Consider the following 22,502-nt stretch of genomic DNA (forward strand, 5'->3'; position numbering starts at 1 on the left):
ACCTCAAGTTCTTTGGTGGATGAGCAAGGTCATTGGTGGGGCCAAGTTTTGGGGCTTTTCAGTCATTTACATTCTTGATCCATTTACAGACAAAAAACAACAACAATTGGGAATGAGATGGATGAACTGTATTTTAATCATGAACTTCTTGTTCCGGAGGGCCCTTTATACATTTTGATTATTGAATTCCTTTATCCTAATTGTTCTGCAGAAATTTAGGCGTATTTTCTCCCATTTGTTTTTTACATTGATGCATTTCTTAATATGTGATTTGTGCATTCAGCTATCCTTTCAACAGTTGTTTTAACGGCAAATAATGAAAGATGTCTCTTTAATTGCAAATAATGGAATACAAATAATGAAAGAGGCATAAATTGCATGCTGTGAAAATAAATGCCACTGACTTATTTTGAATAATAAACTGTCATCAATTTGTTGTATTTTGGGGGGTTGGAGGTTCAGAACAAAATCAGTCTCATTTACAAGCCTCAAATAAGATCTTAGCAGGAAAGACCTTGCAGCAAAGAAGCCAGACAACCCTGAACGTCTCTGGCCAAGAGAAATGCCAGTCAGCAGAATCAGGCCCTAAGCTGTTGGAGCAGGAGGGTGAAGAAACAAATGGTCAATGGACAGCCCAGCATACTTGGAGAGACCCAATGTGAATCAGCAAGGACAACCATAGCAGAAAACAGCTTTGCAACGTAACATAAAGGGAGACAGGATTTTTGCACTGTTTGATCTTCAGATAATGATCAGGTGTAGGGGTGTGTGTGTGTGTGTGTGTGTGTGTGTGTGTGAGAGAGAGAGAGAGAGAGAGAGAGAGAGAGAGAGAGAGGGAGGGAGAGAGAGAGAGAGAGAGAGAGAGAGAGAGAGAGAGAGAGAACTGTTCCTTACCTGGTAAGGCTTTTGCCCATTTCACTACATGCACCAGCTGCCTCTCGCCAAGCTCATTCAAGCTGGTCAGAAGGGCACCGAAGGAGTCAGGCTGGTTGTTGTCATGGCCAGCGCAAACCACACCAGGCTCAATAGCTTCCAGGACATTGAGGAAGATTGGCTGGCATTCCAGGCTGTCAATGCGTGTCATGGACATCTTTGTGGCTTGCTCTTCTGTGGGACTTGATGGACCGGCTGCCTCTCCTTCCTCTTGCATCTTCAGATTGCCCAATTTCTTCAGCTTGCGGGCTGCAGAGATGAACAAGAAGATTACTCAGAAAAGATCCCCCGTGGGCTGACGGCCCTTTTTGATCAGCAACAAGCACACAGCAGTTGATGGAAGAGTTCATGAAAAACCATGCAGGGTGGCTCCCATCTAATGGCCAGCAGCTCGCATGAACCTGCAACATGGACAATGGCATGCTGGCTGCATTACGGGTGCTGTTATGGATTCACCAAATACTCAGCCGTAGGCTCAGAGACAGTATGGGCAGAATTTCCTTGCAAGCTACCAAGCACTGAAATGGTTGTGTGGATATACCCTGAGATAATCAACCACGCTCCTTGCTGCCCCAGTGGCCTTTTCACTTCACAGCTATCATACCTTGGAATTATGTTAGCCATGACAGCTGCTGATACTATTTATTTATTATTTGATTTATATCCCGCCCTTCCTCCCAGCAGGAGCCCAGGGCGGCAAACAATAGCACTAAAAACACTTTAAAACATCATAAAAACACACTTTAAAATACATTAAAACAAAACAACTTTAAAAACATTTTTTTAAAAAGCTTTGAAGAGATCTTAAAAAAGGTTTAAAAGCATATTAAAAAGCAATTCCAACACAGAAGCAGAGTGGGATAAGGTCTCAACTTAAAAGGCTTGTTGAAAGAGGAAGATCTTCAATAGGCGCCGAAAAGATAACAGAGTTGGCGCCGAAAAGATAACAGAGTTGGCGCCTGCCTAATATTTAAGGGGAGGGAATTCCACAGGGTAGGTGCCACCACACGAAAGGTCCGTTTGCTATGTTGTGGGGAACGGACCTCCTGATAAGATGGTATCTGCAGGAGGCCCTCACCTGCAGATCAACTGGGTATGTAAGAGATAAGATAATACTTCAGGTATCCCAGTCCCAAGCTGCATAAGGCTTTGTGCACCAAAAGCAGAACCTTGAACTTAGCCTGGTAGCTAATGGGCAGCCAGTGCAATTCTTCCAGCAGCAGGGTGATATGTTGGCGATACCCTGCCCCAGTGAGCAGTCTTGCTGTCACATTTTGCACCAGCTGCAGCCTCCGGACCAACCTCAAGGGCAGCCCCACATACAGCGCATTACAGTAATCCAGCCTGGACATTACCAGTGCGTGGACAACAGTGGTCAGGCTATCCCGGTCCAGACATGGCCACAGCTGTCTTACCAGCCAAAGCTGGTGAAAGGCACTCCTAGTCACTGAGATCACCTGGGCCTCTAGTGACAAAGATGGATCTAGGAGCTCCCCCAGACTACAGACCTGCTCTTTCAGAGGGAGTACATCCCCATCCAAAGCAGGCAACTGACCAATCTGAACTCAGAAACCACCAACCCCATCTTGCTAGGGTTCAGACTCAGTTTATTGGCCCTCATCCAGTCCACCATCAAGTCCAGGCACTGGTCCAGGGCTTGCACAGTCTCTCCTGATTCAGATGTTACCCAGAAATAGAGCTGAGTATCATCAGCGTACTGCTGACACCTTGCCCCAAATGTCCTGTTGACTGCTCCCAAGGGCTTCATATAGATGTTAAACAGCATGGGGGACAAGATCTGAAAGACAATCACCCAATGCTATTCAGTGAAAACAACCCTGGAGATAGGATTGCAACCACTGTAAAACAATTCCTCTGATACCCATCTCACCAAGTCGGCCCAGAAGAATACCATGGTCAATGGTATCAAAAGCCGCTGAGAGATCAAGTAAGACTATTGACATGAGTTAATTGGAACATCTACAATCATAGGCAGTATAGCCACAGATATGATGCTGGGGACAAAAACCAGGGGATGTTTGTTGTTTTCATGCTCCCTCTGTGAACATTTGGGTGTTCTCAGGCTGGCTGTGGTTGCAAATAGAATGCTGGATTATATGGACCTTCAGTTCTTAAGTTCTTATGGAAATCACCTAGAACTGGGTAGCGGGAAAGGATCTGGCTTGCAGCAAGCAAATTGTGACTGTGGAGCCGACCACATGCTAGACATCTCTGTGCAGCTCAGTTATGTGTAGATCTCACTGTGCAGTGAACTGCTCAATTCAGCACTGCATTATGAAAAAAGGCCATTTGAGTGTACCCATATGGAAATCTGACCGACAAAATTCACACAGGTATTGAACCTTTTCCTACTGGAAATCTGCAAAATAGCTTTGGCTATGGGGCAGTATATAAATGGAATAAATAAATAAATAAATAAATAATCTTTTCAGCATCTCTAAACTCTGCTAAAAATGAGCAGGATCTAGACAAAAAGCCCCTTAGAGATGCTGAGCTTCCCTCCAAGGGGGATTTAAGCAGATCTGCTCCCAGCAGACAACAACCTTCACATAGAGACCTTGCATCATATTACATAGAACAGGAACAAAACACTAGGAAGTCTACGACTCTAATTCTCTGAAAAAGACTTTTTATTGCATTTATTTATTTATATTCACCTCTTGGTGTCTGCATTAATAATTGGCAAGCTCATGACCATAAAGTCTGCAGAGACAGATTTTGTCATTCTAGACAGAAAAAACAACCACCATTTTACCCTTCCCGCCAACTCCAGCAGCCCTCGCCGGCTTGGAATGGGGAAAAATAATTAATTATGAAAAGTGGGGAGGGGTGAAGAAGAACCCTAATTGCTTGATGTAAGCAAGAGAAAATAAAATGAAATCTGTTGTCCTTGGGGTTCTGGCTCCCTACATTAAATGATACTTATCTGAAACTTCCTTTGGCCATAATTAGAAAAATAAGCCTCCAAACGTAAAAATGTCAAATCAAAGAGCAGCCCAGTAAATCAATGCAAAAACTGATCTTTAAATAATATGCTTTGGATGATCTACAGTAAGAGCAATTAAGGGAGGTTGCTCTGTAAAAATGGGAACATGGCAATAAAAATAAGAGTGAGTAAGCTTGGAAAAACAAGAGCAAAGTGCAGTGTGACATATCCTGGCAATTATTTGCATGGGTCAGAATGAGAGAGCGAGAGACAGGGAGAGCGACTGAGCGAGCTCTCCTCTCCTCTCCTCCAGCTCCCATAAAGCTCAGACAACAGCCACATCACCAAGTTCCCAAGAACTGCAGCTGGTTGCTTTTCTCAACCTTGAGACAGTTTCCCTTGAGCCCTATTGTCAGCATAGGGTTGCCAATCTCCCCAAAACAGCAACAGTGAGCTCTGTTTTGACTAAACGAAGAGGAGAACCGAGAGGAAGACAACAATTAATGAACCAAAGTTCACAAAAGGACAAAGCATGATATGCTGAAGAAGATACTGTGGTACCCTTGTGGTCAGTGTCACCCAAGCAAAAGGTCGCTTCTGATGTTACATATCAAAGAGCCAAGTTTGCCCAGCCATGTGGGAAGGACTATCTTTCCAGAAGTTAGCACACACACACCTATTTTCCAGATATGCACATTCAGTAAAGCAGTCTTCACCAGCCTAGTGCTCTCTGGATGCTTTGGACTGCAACTCCCACCAAGCCTTATACAAAAAGCAGATGAACATTGCTATCATAACGCCACCATTTATTTCCACATAGCCTAAGAAACAGGTTTACATAAGCTTTTTCAATAGCATTTTTAATTTGTTGTAGTTGTTTGTCATCCAGAGAACCCTTGTCATGGGGCAACTGATAATGAAAATATTTTAAAAAAATAAGAAAGGGAGCATTATTCCTCCTCCCTAAAAGAGATGACACCATGCTAAGGTGCAGCAGTACGACTATGATCAGTGAAACAAAGGCAGAATTTTTTTAAGAACTTTTGGGAATTATATCCTTCAAGCTCTAAGCTTATTGTTATTGTTTGTTTTGATCTTTGATTTTGTTATACTTATTGTATTTATATATTGTGCTTGTTTTATCTCTTATGTACACCGCCCAGAGAGCCTTTTTGGCTTAGGGCGGTATATAAATTAAATAAATAAATAAATAAATAATAAGCATCTGCCTCACTCAACAAAAAGGTTTTCCTTGGAGGGAGAATTTCCTCTATAGGCTGCCGAGTAGAAAATGAATTCATGGAAGATGGTGCTGGCAGATGATGTCGGTGGTCCAAAGACAAACACACGAGCCAACTACTCGTTTCAATCAGTGGTTTATTACCCTTTTAAATGTCTAAATGACATCGTTTCAAGCTCAGAAGGGGAACAAGAATTCAAACTGGAACTCACCAGCAAATCTCTAAGATGAACACACAAAGGAAATGCTGCCATTTACTGTAGAATGAAGTATGTAAAGATAAGGCTCAAGTGTGCCTCAGGCCTTAGTGTGCATAATGCAAACGTGAATCCCACAGGGATGCTGAGGGGCTCTGGCTCAGCGGTAGAAGGCAGAATGATGCAGGTTCCATTTCTGGTACCTCCAGTTTTAAAAAAGGACCTCAGCTAACAGAGCTGGGGAAAAGTCCTTGGGAAGCATGGGGTCTGTTGAGATGGTCCAATTGGACTTAGCATCAGGTGGCTTCCCACAGATCTGAGCCCCTAAGACAACCTTCCCCAACCTGGTGCCTTCAGACCACCAACCAGCATGGTAGTCCAAGGCACCAGGTACAGGAAGGGCAGATGGGATTAAGCAGCACTGTGAGTGGCCCCAGAGAGCTGCTCCTTTTCTTCTCCTCACACAGGCTGCTACGCCTTGTCTAAACACAGAGCAGGATGAGAAGCAAAAAAGTTCGCAAGAGGCCTGAAGTCCCAGGCTACACTGTACCACTTCAGGTTTGGACTGTGGAACCACTTTTGAAGGCTCCCTTTCTTAATATTTGGACCTATCTATCTGCAAGTAGAAAACTACCCCAGCAACCTTGCATCCCGGTGTACTGGAGTTGCATAAGTTCTGTTCTGTTTTGCATACGTGAGAATTCAATAATGGTGCACACACACGCACACACACACACCCCATGCCAGGTCACAGTAACTTTCTCACACGGGTTGCAAGACAAGAAGAAATCCTTTGGCTGGCTTTCCTCACTGCACTTGCTTTTCCAAATTCCACCAGCTCTTCTACCGTGACCCAAAATGGTACTGCGAGTAAGATGCCTGATGTACGCTGAGGCAGAAATGCCGTCTCAACCTACAGCGCTGTGTTTTGCCATCAATTAAAAACATCTGTGTCCCCCAGCTGGCCATTGATAATGTTCACCTCAATTATGTTATTATGTGTTTTGAAATAGTGTTTTATATTGATGGTGTACACAGTCTAGATATTCTTTTGAGTATATACATATTTTTGAAAATAAATAAATACATTTTCATATCTGAATATTTTCTCTCTCTTGTCTATATGTCTAGAGTAGACTCACTTCAGCCAGTAATACACAGGAATTAAAGTCTCTGGATTCTATAGTGCAAAAGGGTATGTTTCTGCTTAGAGGACAAGGAGGTGGGGTGCATTTCATGGGATGGCAAAGGAACCGACAGACCGCTGTCTTTCAACCTTGGGTCCCCAGGTGCTCTTGGACTACAGCTCCCATCATTCCTAGCCAGCTTAGCCACTGGTCAAGGAATTATGGGAGTTGGAGTCCAACAACAAAGTTGAAGAACACTGCTGTGGACTACGCCTCCCATCAAACTTGCCCATCTGCCATGCCATTCACCACGATGGAACTTGGAGTCTTACAACATCTGAAGAGCACAAGGTTGGCTACACTCTAGTCTAAGCCAAGCCCCAGAATAGATGATTCAAAATGTGTTTTAGAAGTAATTTTAAGGGGAAACTTTATCTGGTCATGATGAGGGTTTCTTAAGAAATACTGAGTTTGTGTGGCCGTATTGTCATGAAAAAAAGTTGCTCTACAGGACTTCCGTTTTGTTTTTGTTTCAGTTTAAATGCACAAGAGGTTGTTTTTAGTGGAAAGCTGGACAAGGCATCCCAGAGTCTGGAGAAACACAGTGTTATGGACACTTCGGCTCTCCTCCCCCATTGCCGAACACTGCTTAGATCAGGACAGCTGTTCCAAATGCCGCCCTGCTTTTCTATAATGTGTCCTGGATTCCTGCTAACAGTAGCTACCGTTTTGCTTACTACTGGGTAATGATGGGGTCCCTCATACGTACCCAAGAGGAGAATTTTGTTTTCCCAAGTGTGACACAACATCTTGACAGCAGGGGTGTGTGTGTGTGTGTGTGTGTGTGTGAAAAAGAGGAGGGAGACGGAAAGTGAGTGCACGTAAGAGAGATGGGGGGATTTATTAAGTATTTTGGCTGTCATTAGAAACAATGGAAGCGGGGGAGTGACCATCCCCATCATTCACATACTGGTCTTCCATCTGCTCAGTTATGTACAAACCTGGCACAGGCTGAAAAAGGACGATAGGAGCCTGATATTTTCACTTTATTCCTGCCCTAAGGTCCGTCCAGCATATTGTCCGATGCCACTGAAAATCTGGCCCCACAAGCCTTGGCCAGGAGGTGCAGCCAGTCAGGGATTAAGTGCACTGGAAAAAGCTCTAGTTTGGCAACCCACAACCAAAGAGAAGAGCTCTCTGTAAGTGGAGACTGAAGCCTATTAAGCAGGCGGGCACAAGGGCTATAAAACAGGAATGTTCTGTTTAAGGCCGCGACTTTTGCCCGAGGGGAGACGGAGAGGGCCATTACTCATCCTGAATGCCTTTTAAATCAGAAAACAAAATGTGCTCAGAGCAGGAATGGGAGACTCCTCAAAGATCACCCATGATTTTTAATTGACACCTCCTAATACTGGTGATTCCCTGGACAACACAAGGCAAACAGCAAGCACTTTGCGCATACAGAGATGTGCTGCCGGGCCTGGAGGCCATACTCTGACAACAAGGCCGTGTCCAGGAAGGCACTAACCCAGCTGCCCTTCAGGGGACTGAGAATGCAAGGCTACCTCCAAGATGGCGGCATATTGATGATTTATGCCATCCCCATCATATTTTGCATGACTGGCCCAGTTCTGGACATGAAAGGGCCATCTGATTTCAACAAGGTCCATCTGGACCCAGATGGGGGGTGGCGGGGTGTGTGTGTAGGATGGCTGAGGTAACTGAAACGGGTGCAGAATGTTGGCATGTAACCTGAGCCATTTCTGACCTCTTGGTGGCCGCCACCTTCCTTTGAGATTTCCCCATCCACAGGTCCCTTTCAGGTCCCCTGGTGTGCCTGGCTGGCCAAGCTGTCCAGTGTGAAGCCAAGCGGTCCTTGAACTCGCAGCCTTTAATAACGCATCACTCAGATGCCTTGAAGGGCCAAAAGGTCACCTCATCCAGGCAGGCAGGTCTGCTCCTGGCAGAAGTCCTGTTCTTTCAACAGCTGCTTCATGAGGAGAAAAGGAAGCAATTCTCCCCACCGCTGACATGAGGCTGCTGGGATTGTGCCTGCCAAGAAGCAGCCACTCCAGGTAGCAGGCAGACTCACCAGGCCATCTAGCTCAGTCTGCTGACACTGACCGGCAGCGCTCTCCAGGATTTCAGCTAAGGGGCATCCCAGCCCTGCCTGAAACTGCCGGGGTCGGAATCTGGCAACTTCTGCCTGCAGAGCAGATGCTCCCTCACTGGTCCACCGGGCCCAGTCTCCTCTACATGACTGACGTGGCTCCACAGGGGTTCAGGCAGTCTTGCCTGGATATCCCAGGGACTGGACTCAGGGATGCCTGCATGCAAGGCAGACCCTCTGCTGAGCCTCCATCTGTCCCTTCTGGACTACAGCCCTTCGCTTAAAGAAGCAGAGCTTGTCCACCAATGACTCGAGGAAATTACTGTAGCTGGAGTATCAGCTGCATGGGGAGTTCCATCCCCCTGTTCTAATACATGGCACAGAGGTGCCAAGTGTTAAGCCACTCCATGGCGCCCCTACCCCACTCTGCACAATTTGGTTAGATGCCACAAACCTTGACTGGATTACTATGACTGCTCCACATGGCACTTGCTGCCGTTGAAATCTGCAGCAGCAGCAAGATATTTTGTTTTTTTGTTTTTAAGCACCTGACTCATCAAAGTGGTGGACCAGCTCACTGGCTCCTGGCTCCTATCTGGGAACAATTCAAAGTGCTCATCATTACCTTTAACGCCCCAAACAGCTTGGGCCAAGATACTTAAGAGGACTGCCTCCCACCTCCCCACTTAACATTCAGCTAACGTCTAAAAAACTTGTTTCAATGTGACACTCCCACCTATTTTTTGTGGTTATTGCAAGTTTGTACTTTCTGCTAGCATTCTCTCTTTCTCTTTGTGATATCATTATTTTTGCATTCAATTTAATAGGGTTAGCCACCTTGAATGCTCCGTTCTGGAATAGAAAGGTGGTGTTAGGGATAGGGAGGAATTTATCCAGTCTCCAGACCAGCCTTTCCCAACCAGTGTCCCTCCAGATGTTGGGCCACAACTCCCATCAGCCTCAGCCAGCATTGCCAATGGTCAAGAAGATGGGAGTTGTGGTCCAACAACATCTGGAGGCACACTGGTTGGGAAAGGCTGCTCCAGACCAACCCAATTCAATGTTCTCAAACTTCCTTATGGATCAAAACACAACTATGAGTGGGGTTCCACACTTCTCCAGTTATTGCAGGGCAGTTTTGGTCTCCAAAGTACCCTATAAATATATATTTTAGGGGAAAAGCACTGAAAATGTGTATTTATGGGAACAGTGCATAAAAATGTGCACAAATGCATATGATTTACATCAGATTTTTGTGTGCATTTTTTCAGAAAGACTACAAAAACTGGGCCAGAACAGATCTATGACGGTGCACTGGTAAAACTGGCATGGACAGACTTTGGCTAGTCTGTCCATCCCTAGGTGGGGAACAAATTGTACAATAAAGAAATAAAATAAGCCAGACTCATTGTCTAGTGCAACTTATCTTGAGTCCTGAGGTCATTAGGTGGAGGGTTTCCTACTCTGAAGCCAAAGTCTTTACTGCAACTAGTAGGGGTGTGCGAGGGAAGTAGACCCCAGTTCTCTTTTTTGAGAGCAGGGCTGCTTGAGGGCCGAACAGGCTGCTCCTGATGAGTAAGTATCTTCAGATAACTTTACACAGTGGGAAGGAGTACTCTGGGGGGCCCTGAACATGTGGCTGAAGAATTTGCTAGCGTTACTCACTCCTGCACCTTGCCTGACCATTTTTGCTTGGTGCCTGGGGTAAACTGGAGAGCAGGCAGCTTTACTTTCTCCCTCCCCTCTATCATTTAATAAATAGGTTCCAGTTCTTGAGTCACAGTGAACTAAATCAATAATGGTGCTTTATTCAGAAACAAAAAAGGCCCAATTTTGTTTCCTTGGGAAAACAAGCAGACGGCCTGTTCCTCTGCACTCACCATAAGGAAGCTAAGTTCTTTAGCTTTGCTTGTCATACCCAGCACCACGCATCATGGTGACCGTTAAGAAATAGTTAACAGCAAACATCCAACTACAGAAACATTCTTGAATACGTTGTATCTTTCTGTGGGGTACTGAGAGTGAGCAGGGGGAGAATATTTAGCACTAATTCACAGCACACGTTTTTACAATTACATTTAAACTAACATTTTAAAAACAAAGATAAACAGACCAAGTAGAACAGGTCAGAGTGACCTAGAAAGAAAGATGTGTGCATGTACACACACACACACACACACAATGTTAAGAGCATTAATTTTGCTCATTTGTCTCAAGTAAGATCATGACCTTGGTGAATGGTTGCATTTTACTTGTAACATTCAAGCAAGTATATATTTATTTTTTAAAAAGGAAAACCTCGTTGGTCTTGGTAAAACATATTTCAGGGATGTTTCTGTTGGCTGCTACCCTGGCTTGGAAATCATCTCCCCCACTTTGGCCTCCTCACTCCAGGGCTGTCACACTGTCCCCTGCAAACGTGCCTGCTTCCAGCGAATGGTGCTTTACTGTCAGATGCAGCCCTCCCTAGAGAGGGTTCCACAAGCACACACATGGGGGCTTGACTGGGGCGCTGGAAACAGCAGAGAAATCCACGAGAGCACAACTGGGGAGGCACAAGGAAAGGGCCTGATGCAATTGGCAAGATATTCACGGGGAAGGTGACAGGACAACTGGGGAGCACATTAGAGTGTAGAGGCTGCAGCTTGGCCATTTAATGGGGTAACCCTAAATCACTCTCATCAGGGTTTGGGTCCCTCCAGACATTCTTTTAATTTTTTTAAATGCCTCTCTCCCGCCACTGCCGGGTGGACTGCCAGGTTCTTAGCATGACAGAGCAGCCGCTGCAGCCGCCATCCACAGCTGCTGCTCCCGCTGTTCTTCACAGACATGCTGTGGAGCACTCGAGTGAAGCTCACAGACCACTGGGCGCCCCTGGGCTACCGTTTGGGAACCCTTCTTCTATACCAGAAATGTTCTGATTCCTTTTTGCCCCACTTTTGTTGTGCTATAACCCCTCTGGGCAGCAATAAGGTGATAGCCCTGGGGAAGCATCACCGGACAAACTAAGGCAGAAGAAATCCACCACCAACGCATTATTATTGTGTCAAGAAGGTGTTGCAAAATACATCTCCAATACAACACCAGCCTGAAAGGGCCAGCACCTGGCCTCACCATGATGTTTCGGTTGCTTGGCTCTTGGCAACCAGACTATATTCAAAGGGTAGTCAACATGACACCCTCCATATGTTGTGGACTACAAATTCCATCATCGTTGACTACAGGCCATGCTGGCTGAGGCTGATGTGAGTCAACATTTAGAGGCACCATATTGGCTATCCGTCACAACTGACTTTAAGACCGGGCCAAACAATTTCTTCAGACCCTCCACCAAGAGCGTAACCTTAGGAAGGCAGGAAGCTCCCATTTCCATGTTGTGTTTGGCACAGAGCTGCCTCTCTGTAGCCCATGACACTCTTTGCAATGTTGTAAAAGCAACACAAATAGGATTATTTTTGGTGGATCTTAGTGTAGCATAATCAACCTCATGAATGCTTTGAAGCAACACGAGCCATCATTCACAGCCTGGAAAACTTTCCTGAGGACATACTAATTTGCTCTGCTGTGCAACCCTATGCATACCTATTCATTAATAAGCCCTATTGAGTTAAATAGGGCTTACTCCCTGATAAGAGGCCTTCATCTAGCAATCTGTCTTTGAGTGAAGCCCCTGGTAAGTGAGCAAGCAGATACAAATGGAGGTAGGAATCTCATGTAGGCACCCCATATCATCTGCCAATGAGAGTTAGACTGCTTTGAACACAGAAGGCCCCTTTAGTTCCTCTGTTTAATAGCTATCAATAGGTCTATCACAGCAAGAAGCCATTGCCATATCACGTGAACGTGAATTCCATTCGTGAATTATGCACTGAGCATTTGTCCATGCAGCTGTTTCGAGAAAGAGATAAAATAATTTCTCTGCAGTCATTCCTCTCTACTACACTGATAATTTTTAAAAAGCCTTTCAAGTGCCCCCCTTTGGCCATCTTCCAGAGTGGGCTGTACCAGGAGATGTGCCAATTCAGTGCCACCAGAACTGAGTGGAAGAAGTGTGGTTTGTGCTACTGCCAAATGGTGCCGCAAACGGAAGAGGGAGGAGTGCACCTGTGAGATACCCGGCGCTGCAGGCCAGCAAGTGGCAATGGATGCCATGTGTTTGCTCACATCCCCAGCCCTTCTGGGGGAGAAGGAGAAGGGGATGGAGGGCACCATCCTGCACCTGCTGCTGACTCAGCCCACAGCCCCCAGTCTGGCCCCCTTCACTCATCTTCAGAAGAATGGAGTCAGCCTTCCCGCCCCTCATGCGCTTCAGAAGTTTTAGACTCCAACTCCAGTCACCCCCACTACTGTGCTGCCAGAAACTGATGGGCCTTGGAGGGCACCAGGTTGGGGAAGGCTGAACAAAACAATCTCCTTGCAAGGGAGGCACCTCTCCCCCCAATTTGCTTTTGCCCTTTCTTTTCGTGCTTTTTAAAGGTGGCTTTTGAACATCTTCTTTCCCTCCCCCCGTCCTCACGAGCAATGGGACCACTGAGCTTGATGAATGTTGAGTGAGCCATGTTGGGGACTCCAGTCAACAGAGTGATGCAAATCTCAAGTAATGACGCTAGAGGCAACAGTGATCCCTTCCCTCTTGGAAAGCCCATGGCTGCCTCACTGAGGCCCCTCTGCTAAGGACCAGCCACCTGGGGTCATCTGCTAGCCCTTTAGCCTTCACATCCTTGACCCTGAACAAGTGGGTAATCTCAAAGGTTACTTATGGCTTGTAAATGCAGCCAGTATGATTAAGTACCCAAGACAGCAAGAACAATATAATCCCCAAATGCCATTTTATGCTCACCTTGCAGAGCTATTTACTTGCAAATTCAAAACAGCTGATTTTTCTTAACAGCCCATTAATTTGAACACCTGATGATGTATGGTTTCCACCTTAACATACTTGACATGCAAGGCTGGTAAGGCAGAACCACCTGCTGCAGTGTGGACGTCACTATTCTAGGCTCACTCCCACCTGGCAGGCGGTGTAACTGAGTAGCAAGACAGACCTTGCAAGCTAATCCAGGAGTGGGCTGGAAAAACCGAATGCTTCCATTGCTTTGATTCCCCCCCCCCGCCCTGTCCCTTCCTCATTTTACCTCTCAAACCTGCTGTATGAGCAGCACTATTTGTTCATGATTGTTCTCTTCTTGCTGGGTTGCATGGCCACAGCTTTGCAAATGCACTGCCAGCTGTTACACAAGCAGTGTAGCTGCAGAGGGCAGTGGCTCCTTCACCAGGCATAGCATGTGCTGGGAGAGAGGGTGGAAAGATGTGCTCAGAAGCCGGGGGGGGGGGGGAAATAACTCCACAAACACAATCACCGCTCTCCGCTTGGAAGCCAATGGCATGGCTTGTTTTCCCACCAAACGTCTCCTTGAGAGTATTTCAGAGAACCCCACAACACTGTAGTCCATTATCTTGCTCAGCGATAGACAGTACTTTGAAGCTAGCATGTGTTTGTGTGCGTGGAGGAGCTTCTAATGAAGGCTCCCACAGCTCAGCTTGTGCTGTGTCTCATTGCTGCCAGAGCCTCACTGCCACGGCACTGCAGTTAGCTGAACTGCCAACTCTCCTTCAACAGCTGTTCGATGCCTTTTCATCACAGGCCATTTTTGTCCATGTGGCTTTAGGGTACGTTCTAATCCCCCACAGCCAATGTCAAATGAAAATTGAGTTGCAATACATGATTTATCAGGAATTGCTCTGAAAATAAGAGTTTTTGGAAATATAAATTTATTTTACTTATTTATTTATTTTATTATACTCTCTGGGGGGTTTACAGTAACTAAAAACATTAAAACAAATACAATTTAAAAGAGATCTTATAAAAACAATTTAAAACACAATTTAAAAATTTAAACAGTATAAAACACATGCTAAAATGCCTGGGAGAAGAGCTTGGGATAAAGACCTTTTGAGGGAGAAATGAGGTAGAAAACTCTTCTTTTGGTATACTGAATCTGCATTATTTTCTTCCTAACATAGAAAGGTCACAAACTGGCCACTTACTGAAAGCAAACAAAAGCCCAAGAAGCAGGCATTCCCGATCTCTATGTATGGATGTGAAAGTTGGACAGTGAAAAAAGTAGGTAAGAGAAAAATCAACTCCTTTGAAATGTGATGTTGGAGGAGAGCTATCACTAGAAGCTAAAATGATGACGCTGAGGTTATCATACGTTGGACACATAATGAGAAGACATGATTCACTAGGAACGACAATAATGCTGGGAAAAACAGAAGGGAGTAGAAAAAGAGGAAGGCCAAACAAGAGATGGATTGATTCCATAAAGGAAGCCACAGACCTGAACTTACAAGAACTGAACAGGGTGGCTCATGACAGATGCTCTTGGAGATCATTGATTCATAGGGTCACCATAAGTTGTAATCGACTTGAAGGCATATAACAACAACAACAACAAAGTTTGATTCTTTTGCTGAGATGGACTGAGATGTCCTTTCTAGCCTTGCTTGCTGGGACATTCTCACCCCTTTCTGACCCCTCCTGCCATCTCACCTTGAGGGGAACCTCACAAACCACATGCATTCTGAACAACTGAAAGAGCATGTGTTCTTTCTTCCAGAGGGCCACTGTGGTGTAGTGATTTTAGAGTGTTGGTCTAAGACCCAAGTTCAAATCCTTAGTCGCCCATGAAGCTCACTGGGCGACCTTGGACCAGTCAGTGCCTGTCAGCCTAACCTGCCTCACAGGGTTGTTCTGAGGATAACAAGAAGAGAAGGAGAACCATGGACACCTCCTCGAGCTCCTAGGAGAAACTGTCATCGTCAATGACTCAAAGCTGCCTCCAAATCACCAACAAATGAAGAAGCTTTTTCTTTCACCTTCCGGTTTATTATGTGCATGCAAAACAAGGAGCTAGATATGACCCCCCTTTCTTCCAGGGCCAGAATCAGATTTCTGGCATAGTAGCTCATATGAGGCCTTAGGATGGCAGCTACTGGGTTCTGACATGAATGCTCATGGTCTGCACAGGAGTTTTACTTACAAGTTTCTTGAAGTGTGGACTGCACTTCCCCTCCAACCAGAATCTCTTCTGGAATCCAGAGTTTCAGAATGGGATGGAAGACTTTCCATATTGGGCCCAGAACCTGCCACTTCCCATTCATTCATCATTCATTGGCGATCACTCATGGCCAAGTAAAATTGTCTTCCAAGATAAGGTCTTTAACAGTGACAATTCCAGGCCAATTCTGGATCCACACAGCCTCCCACAATGAGGACATAGGTTTCCAGATGGAAGATGGTTACGATGAGGATTTGTTTGACGTGCCTTCCACTTGGCTCATTTGTCCCTTTCGCCCTGTACTCGTGCTTCTTCAAAGTCCACAGCACCTTTGATAATGGCCGACCTCCAATTGGGACGCTCATGGGCCAAGCCTTCCCAGTTCTCGATGCTTATGTTACATTTTTTTAGATTAGCTTTGAGAACATCTTTAAACTAGATGTTTAAACTAGATCAGCCACACAAGACCTTCTCTCGATTTCCCCAGCTGAAAAAGCTAGGCTGGTGCGAACCAGAGAGAAGGCATTTTCAATTGTGGTTCCCACCCTCTGTAACTCCCTGCCTTTCGATCTCCGCCATGCCCCCTCCTTGATAGGCTTTCGCTGAGCCTTAAAAACCTGGCTGTTCAGACAGGCCTATGGCACTTCTGGGGAGGGTTAGGTTTTTTATGTTGCTGACCACTTGAAAGAGTGGTGTTTTTAATGGTTGAGTATGTTTTTATTGGTTTTATATGGTATTTTATTGGAAATGTACGTCGCCTAGAGTGGCCGTTAATTCGGCCAGATAGGCGACTAACAAATAAAATTTTATTATTATTATTATTTAAACCTCTTTTGCTATCCACCGATATTCCATTTTCCATCCTTAAGTTGGGAGTAAAGTAGCTGCTTTGGGTGATCAGGCATTTGAACAACATGGCCAGTCCAGCGAAGTTGATGTTGAAGGATCATTGTTTCAACACTGGTAGTCTTTATTGCTTCCAAAATGCTAACATTAGTCCATCTGTCTTCCCAAGTAATTTGCAGAATTTTCTGGACGCAGCGTTGGTGGAATCTTTCAAGAAGTTGGGAGTGGTGTTTATAAATGGTCCATGTTTCACAGGCGTACAGTCAGGTTGGTAGTACAGTGACTTTGTAAATAAGCATTTTGGTCTCCCTGCAAATATCCTGATCCTTGAACACTCTACGCTTCATTTGGGCGAATGCGGCACTTGCAGAGCTCAGACGATGTTGTATTTCAGCAACGATGTCAGCTTTTACAGAGAGATGGCTGCCAAGATAGGGGAAGCGATCAGCATTCTCCAGTGTCACACCATTATGGCCTACGGCGTGGTGTATGAGGCCATGTTGGGGCACAGTAGTGCCCACCTGGCTGTCATGCACATCCGCTGCAACGCACCTGAGAAGTGGAGCTGGCGCTGGCCGAGTTCTGGGCCTTGACAAGCCTGCGCCACCCCACCCCCAATGTGGTGCGCTTCGAGGAGTGCGTCCTCCAGCGCAACGGCCTCAGGCAGCACATGAGCCACGACAACAAGCAGAGAGCCCTCTACCTTCGCCTCATTGAGACCTCCCTCAAAGGGCCGACCAGGGTCTGCATCTGCCTGGTCCGTTCACTCCACCTGCAGATGTCGCCGGGGAGTCATTTGGCCAGCCCGAGGGGAACTTATGGTGGCACCCACCGCCCAGGAAGAGCTGCAGGACTGAGAGGCCTGGGAGCTGCCACTGTGGCATCGAAGGGCCAACGGGCCAGACCAGTTGGTCGGCCTGCCAGTTGCTGCCAGCCTGCTTCCACTCTACCAGCAGCGGCGTCATGGGCCAGGGCATGCAGATGCAGACCCTCAAGAGTTAAGGTGTACTACTCTTGGCCTGAGTCACAGGCCATTGCAGTTTCGGACTGGTGTACTTTCCATGAAATAGTTGTAAGTTCAGGCGAGACAGAATGCCTTTCTGAATATTTTTTCTTAATATAATGTTATTTGCTCTTTAATTTAATTTTTTGTACAATGTATTGCTGATTGATGTATTGCCTTGTTGATGTATTTTTATATTTGTGTTTACTTTTTCTGTAAGCTGCTTTGAGGGCCTTTTGGCCGAAAGGCAGGGTATAAATAAACATTAATATATAACATAACATTGAGCTGGATTGATGGTGCTACAGAGGGACTAGTTTGCACCTGTTGATGGAGCACTTTGGTTTTTTTTAATATTAAGTGAGAGCTCAAGCTTTCCATATGCTTCTGCAAAGACATTTAGCATAGTTTGAAGATCTTTCTCTGAATGTGTGGAGACTACATTATCATCGGCATACTGAAGTTCTACGACAGAGGTTGACATTACCTTACTTTTGCTTTCAGCCTACTGAGATTAAAAAGCTTTCCCTCTGTTCAATATATGATTTCCACACGAGAAGGAAGTTGCCCCTCAATAAGGTGTAGAATCATAGCAAGGAAGATGGCAAATAAGGTAGGAGCAATGACACATCCCTGTTTTATGCCTGATCTGACTCTGAATGGATTGTTCTGAAAGCCATTGTTATCCAAAATTGTCGCTGCCATGTTGTCATGAAGGAGTCGCAAAATATTCACAAATTTAACTGGGCATCCAGTTTTCAGAAGGATGGTCCAGAGAGCGGTTCGATTCACAGTATCAAAGGCCTTAGTCAGATCAATAAATGCCATATATAAAGGTCGATTCTGCTCCCGGCATTTTCACTGTCCCCCTGGAAGGGCAGAAACCATTTTGAGATTTGGGGAGGACATCCTCTGAGATCAGTAGGAGGAGATTTGCGAGGATCCTTGCAAGGATTTTACCTGCGGTAGCAAGAAGAGAGATATCTTGATAGTTCCCACAATCTGTTCTATCGCCCTTCTTAAAAAGGGTGATAATTATGGCATCCCTAAAGACTTCCGGGATCTCCTCTCTCATCCAGATTTTTTCGATGAGCTTATGAAGTTGTTTTGTGTAAGTTCAGGCCCACTTTTTTTAAAGACTTCAGCAGGAATCCCATCAGGTCCACTAGCTTTGTTGTTCTTCATTTGATTGATGGCCTTATTGACTTCATGCAAATTAGGGGATACTGCAAGTTCCGTCTCTAGTTTGTTGCTGTGGAATTTGCACAGTGCAATAGATTCTTTATCCTTAAGAAGTTTGGTACCATCCACTGAACGTAAGGGATTTGTTGGTCCATAGATGGCCTTTGCGGCATTAAAAAAGCCCTGTGCATTGTGAGCATCTGCAAATGCTCCCATATCCTTTCTGCAAACAGCACTGGGGGACTTGAGAATGGGAAGGAACTGATGACAAGGCCGTTGGAGTTAATTGGAGCATGCTTGTAGGGGAACGGGATTCTGAATTTCACAATCCACTCCAGAGTTGTGACAGAAGCGAATTGATTCACTCCTGGCTGGGCTAACATTTTCCAGTGGGCAACTAAGACTCTCACTGCACAATCCAGTCTAAGAGGCCCTGAGCTCTCAAAACACAGCTGAAGAGAGAGCTGCAGCAGTCCCTTCACTTGGGCCTGCAAATGTTCCTCCATCCCCTCTGCAAACGGCAGCTGCTTCGGAATTACTGAGGGAGCACGGTGACCTGAGAAGAGCAGAAACCAAGCTCAGCAGCTGCGGCAGAAACCCGCGTGGCTCCTCAGCCCTGCTGCCAATATTCTAGCTTCTGCAAGCAAAGGGGCACGACCGAACCTTTTTCTCTCACTTGAAACCGTCTCACATGTGATGTTCCAAATGGTGTTTGTGCTGGCCCTGTAGGAGCACACATTTTGGTAATTTGGGTGCATTTATCTGTTAATTCCAGGCAATTATAGGAAATGCTCTGCTGCTGGCTCCCATATCTGATGAGACAGATGACACTCTGCCCCACTGACTGTCCCTTCTAAAGTGCATGTGGGCTTGTGGAATAGCAGTGCTCTCAAATGGATACTGAGGAGGCAGCAGTGACAGGAGAGGGAGTTAAAGGAGAACTCTGCTTTGCTCTCCAAAAAGATAGACACGCCACCCTCTGACAAGGCTGCTGTTCACCTTGATTGGCCGAGCCTTTTCGGGAGGCCATGGGCCCTTCTCTCTTCAGAGAGGATTAACAAATCATTAGGTTAGCTTGGGTGTGCCATATAGATTTTTATTTTATTTTATGTTTATATCCAACCCTCCCTCCCAGAAGAAGCCCGGTTGAGTCTTAAATTTAACTCACATAAAGAAGTTGTATTATTATATTATCATCACCTTTCTATCTCACCTCTCCTCCAAGGAGCTCAAGGTGGCGCACATGCTTCTCCTCCCTCTCCATTTTATCCCCACAACAAGCCTGTGAGGTAAATGAAGCTGAGAGATAATTGGTCCACAGAACAAGTTATCACTGCAACCCGACAAGCGAAAACTTCTTCTGTTTTTAAAAGCTGCAAAATCAAATGAGACAAAATCCATCAAACCAATCCTGCTCACAACAAACGCACTGGAAATGATCTTCCACAAGGTCCCATTCCACTGCATTCATTTTGTCACAATTAAACGGGATGCAAGATTAGGACCTTGATCTGATCCAAGAAGGCAATTCTGGTACTCAGCTCCTTAAGGTTAGGAGGATGAAAATGTGGGGAATGGGAAGTTGAGTACCAAATTTAGTCCTCACAAGGATATCGCTCTTCCATCAGAACAAACTAAAGGAATGTGCAAGTGCTCATCCCAGCAGGCTCTGGTGAAAACGTGCCGTGAAATTTGTCCTGCCAATCTCCCATTTTGCTCTTTGCCTAATAAGGATCAAGGGACTTCTCACCAGGATGTTGCACATCTTGGAGTGTCAATATTTATGCAACAAAACAATACCACAAAGCAGGATTATCATCCTTGGTCTATGAGGGGGATTAATTCACTGTTTGTTATATAGAAAAGAAAATCCATTGGTGTCTGATATATTTAATGACTCAAATGAGAAAGCAATACCCACAGACTTCTTTGACAGCTGGTGAAGACAGCTCCAGCAAACGTGAGTCACTCCACTGGAGGCAGAGAAAGGCTAATAAAAACTTGCTCTTTTTAATATTCTGATCTGATGCATAATTAATAAACAGGTATAAGCGCTTCAGTTACAGCATACATGCAAAGCTCATATTCACTGGCTTTTATTTAAGAAAGTCAACCAATTAGTCAAACCTTCTCGCATTGTTGGAAGCAAGGTTAAGGAGTCAGTAAAACTGGCAAAGAAAGAGAGAAAATATGTGAGAACATTTTTTTGTTTTAAAAGACCTTGTGTGGCTCCATGGTGGCCCTAAAACTTTCAAGGGAACAGGCTTCTTAGAAAAAGAAGCCCCAGTTAAAGGGGTCGGAGACTCTGTTCAGAACTATTTCATGCATACAATAAAGGGCCTTCATTCTGTGCACAGAAAAGGAAGAGGTTTTAAGCATCACTTTTTCTTCTTTCCAAAAAGTTGACCAGACAGTAAAGGGAAGAGTTTTGAGGGCCACGTCCCTGCAGCCAATCAAAGGCCACAACCAAAGGAACAAATCCTGAGGAGGAGTCAGGACATAACCACAGGTGGGTGTTATTTTTATTAGGAGCAACTAACCAGCCACAAAAATGTAGGAAGCTTCTAAGTTCTGGAGATCATCATCACAACTCTTCACGACACGGGATGGTGGGATGAGGAAAAATGAAAAACAAAAAATGCACACCTTAAACTAAACACACAGAGGGTTTCTGGGCGATCTATGCTTAAAAGAGCCAAGACATGGACAAAATATGCACAAAAATTACTTTATATTTCCAATAGTTACAGTGTTCAAAAGGAACATTGAAACAACTTGCCTCCCAGCCAAACTTCTGTCAGCATTCCAAAGGGCTGTTGTTTGTTATTATGACTAGGAAGTTAAATTGACCATTTTAAAAAGCACCTTTATGGGCTTGTTTCTGAACAGAGGAGGCGAGGGGCCTTTGGTCGGTTCCACTAGGGAGGCACAATTCAAAGGGTACCTAATGTTTGCTTGCTCGGGAAACGGCAGCCTCTCTAGGAATGGTTCTGAGACAGAGTGAGTGGAGGTCTGGTTTGCTAATCACAGGCAGTACGAAAGGGGAGAGGTGCCCCATAGGGGAATCACACCTATGAACCCCAACTCTACTGGCCTTCCTAGCAGCTTTGGAAGTTCTGACCTCCTACAGTCTCTAGGAGCAAACAAAGACCAGTGGAAAGGCCAGAATGGTGGGCAAGGAAGAGAGTTGCTTGGTGTCCACACCAATCCCCACCTCCCTCTCGCCCTTTGCTCCCTTCCCACCTGGTTTTCTTTAGTGGTACCAATTCTGCCTCTAACACCATCTATGGGTCAGTTAAGGTCTTGCCTTCCTGGGAAGGGGGAACAGAGAAAAGGACTGGTGCTCCTTCTCGGCTTATTATGACTAATTGTTTAAATAATTAACCTTTGTTCATAGAGAGCATCTTTATGTATCTTTTCCCAGAAAGAGCAGGAACCTTCTGCTAGAGGGCACACCTGCATACCATGGCATTGTGGGTCTACATGGGTTGTAATTAAAGGGCATGTTGCCCTTATGAGCACTTGCCCAGGTTCAATTCCAAGTATCTCCAGGGAGGGCTGGGAATGATGCCTGCCTGAAACCCAGTTGACCACGGTATCCTTCTGGACTGCCTGAAGAGGTTAGGCATAGGGGGCACTGTATTGCAGTGGTTCCATTAGTTCCTCTCTGGTAGGTACCAGAGAGTGGCATTGGGGAATGAGGTTTCGGATCCTTGGCCTCTCACTTGTGGGGTGCCACAGGGCTCCATCCTCTCCCCGATGCTGTTCAACATCTATATAAAGCTGCTGGGGGCTATCATCAGAAGATATGGGCTGCAGTGTCACCAGTATGACACGCAGCTCTATCTCTCATTCA

The 22,502-nt window shown here is 45.5% G+C and overlaps 1 protein-coding gene across 1 annotated transcript in view; it reads right to left on the reverse strand.

Moving 5' to 3' along the window:
- The window catches only part of AR (androgen receptor), a 267,275-nt gene that overhangs the window by 92,013 nt on the left and 152,760 nt on the right, over positions 1–22,502 (reverse strand). Inside the window, exon 4 of the mRNA XM_061598960.1 lies at positions 895–1,182. Within this exon, the coding sequence (XP_061454944.1) occupies positions 895–1,182 (288 nt within the window). The remainder of the gene's footprint in view (positions 1–894; positions 1,183–22,502) is intronic.

Source organism: Rhineura floridana, chromosome 16 (assembly GCF_030035675.1).
Source record: "Rhineura floridana isolate rRhiFlo1 chromosome 16, rRhiFlo1.hap2, whole genome shotgun sequence".
NCBI classification, from domain to species: domain Eukaryota; kingdom Metazoa; phylum Chordata; class Lepidosauria; order Squamata; family Rhineuridae; genus Rhineura; species Rhineura floridana.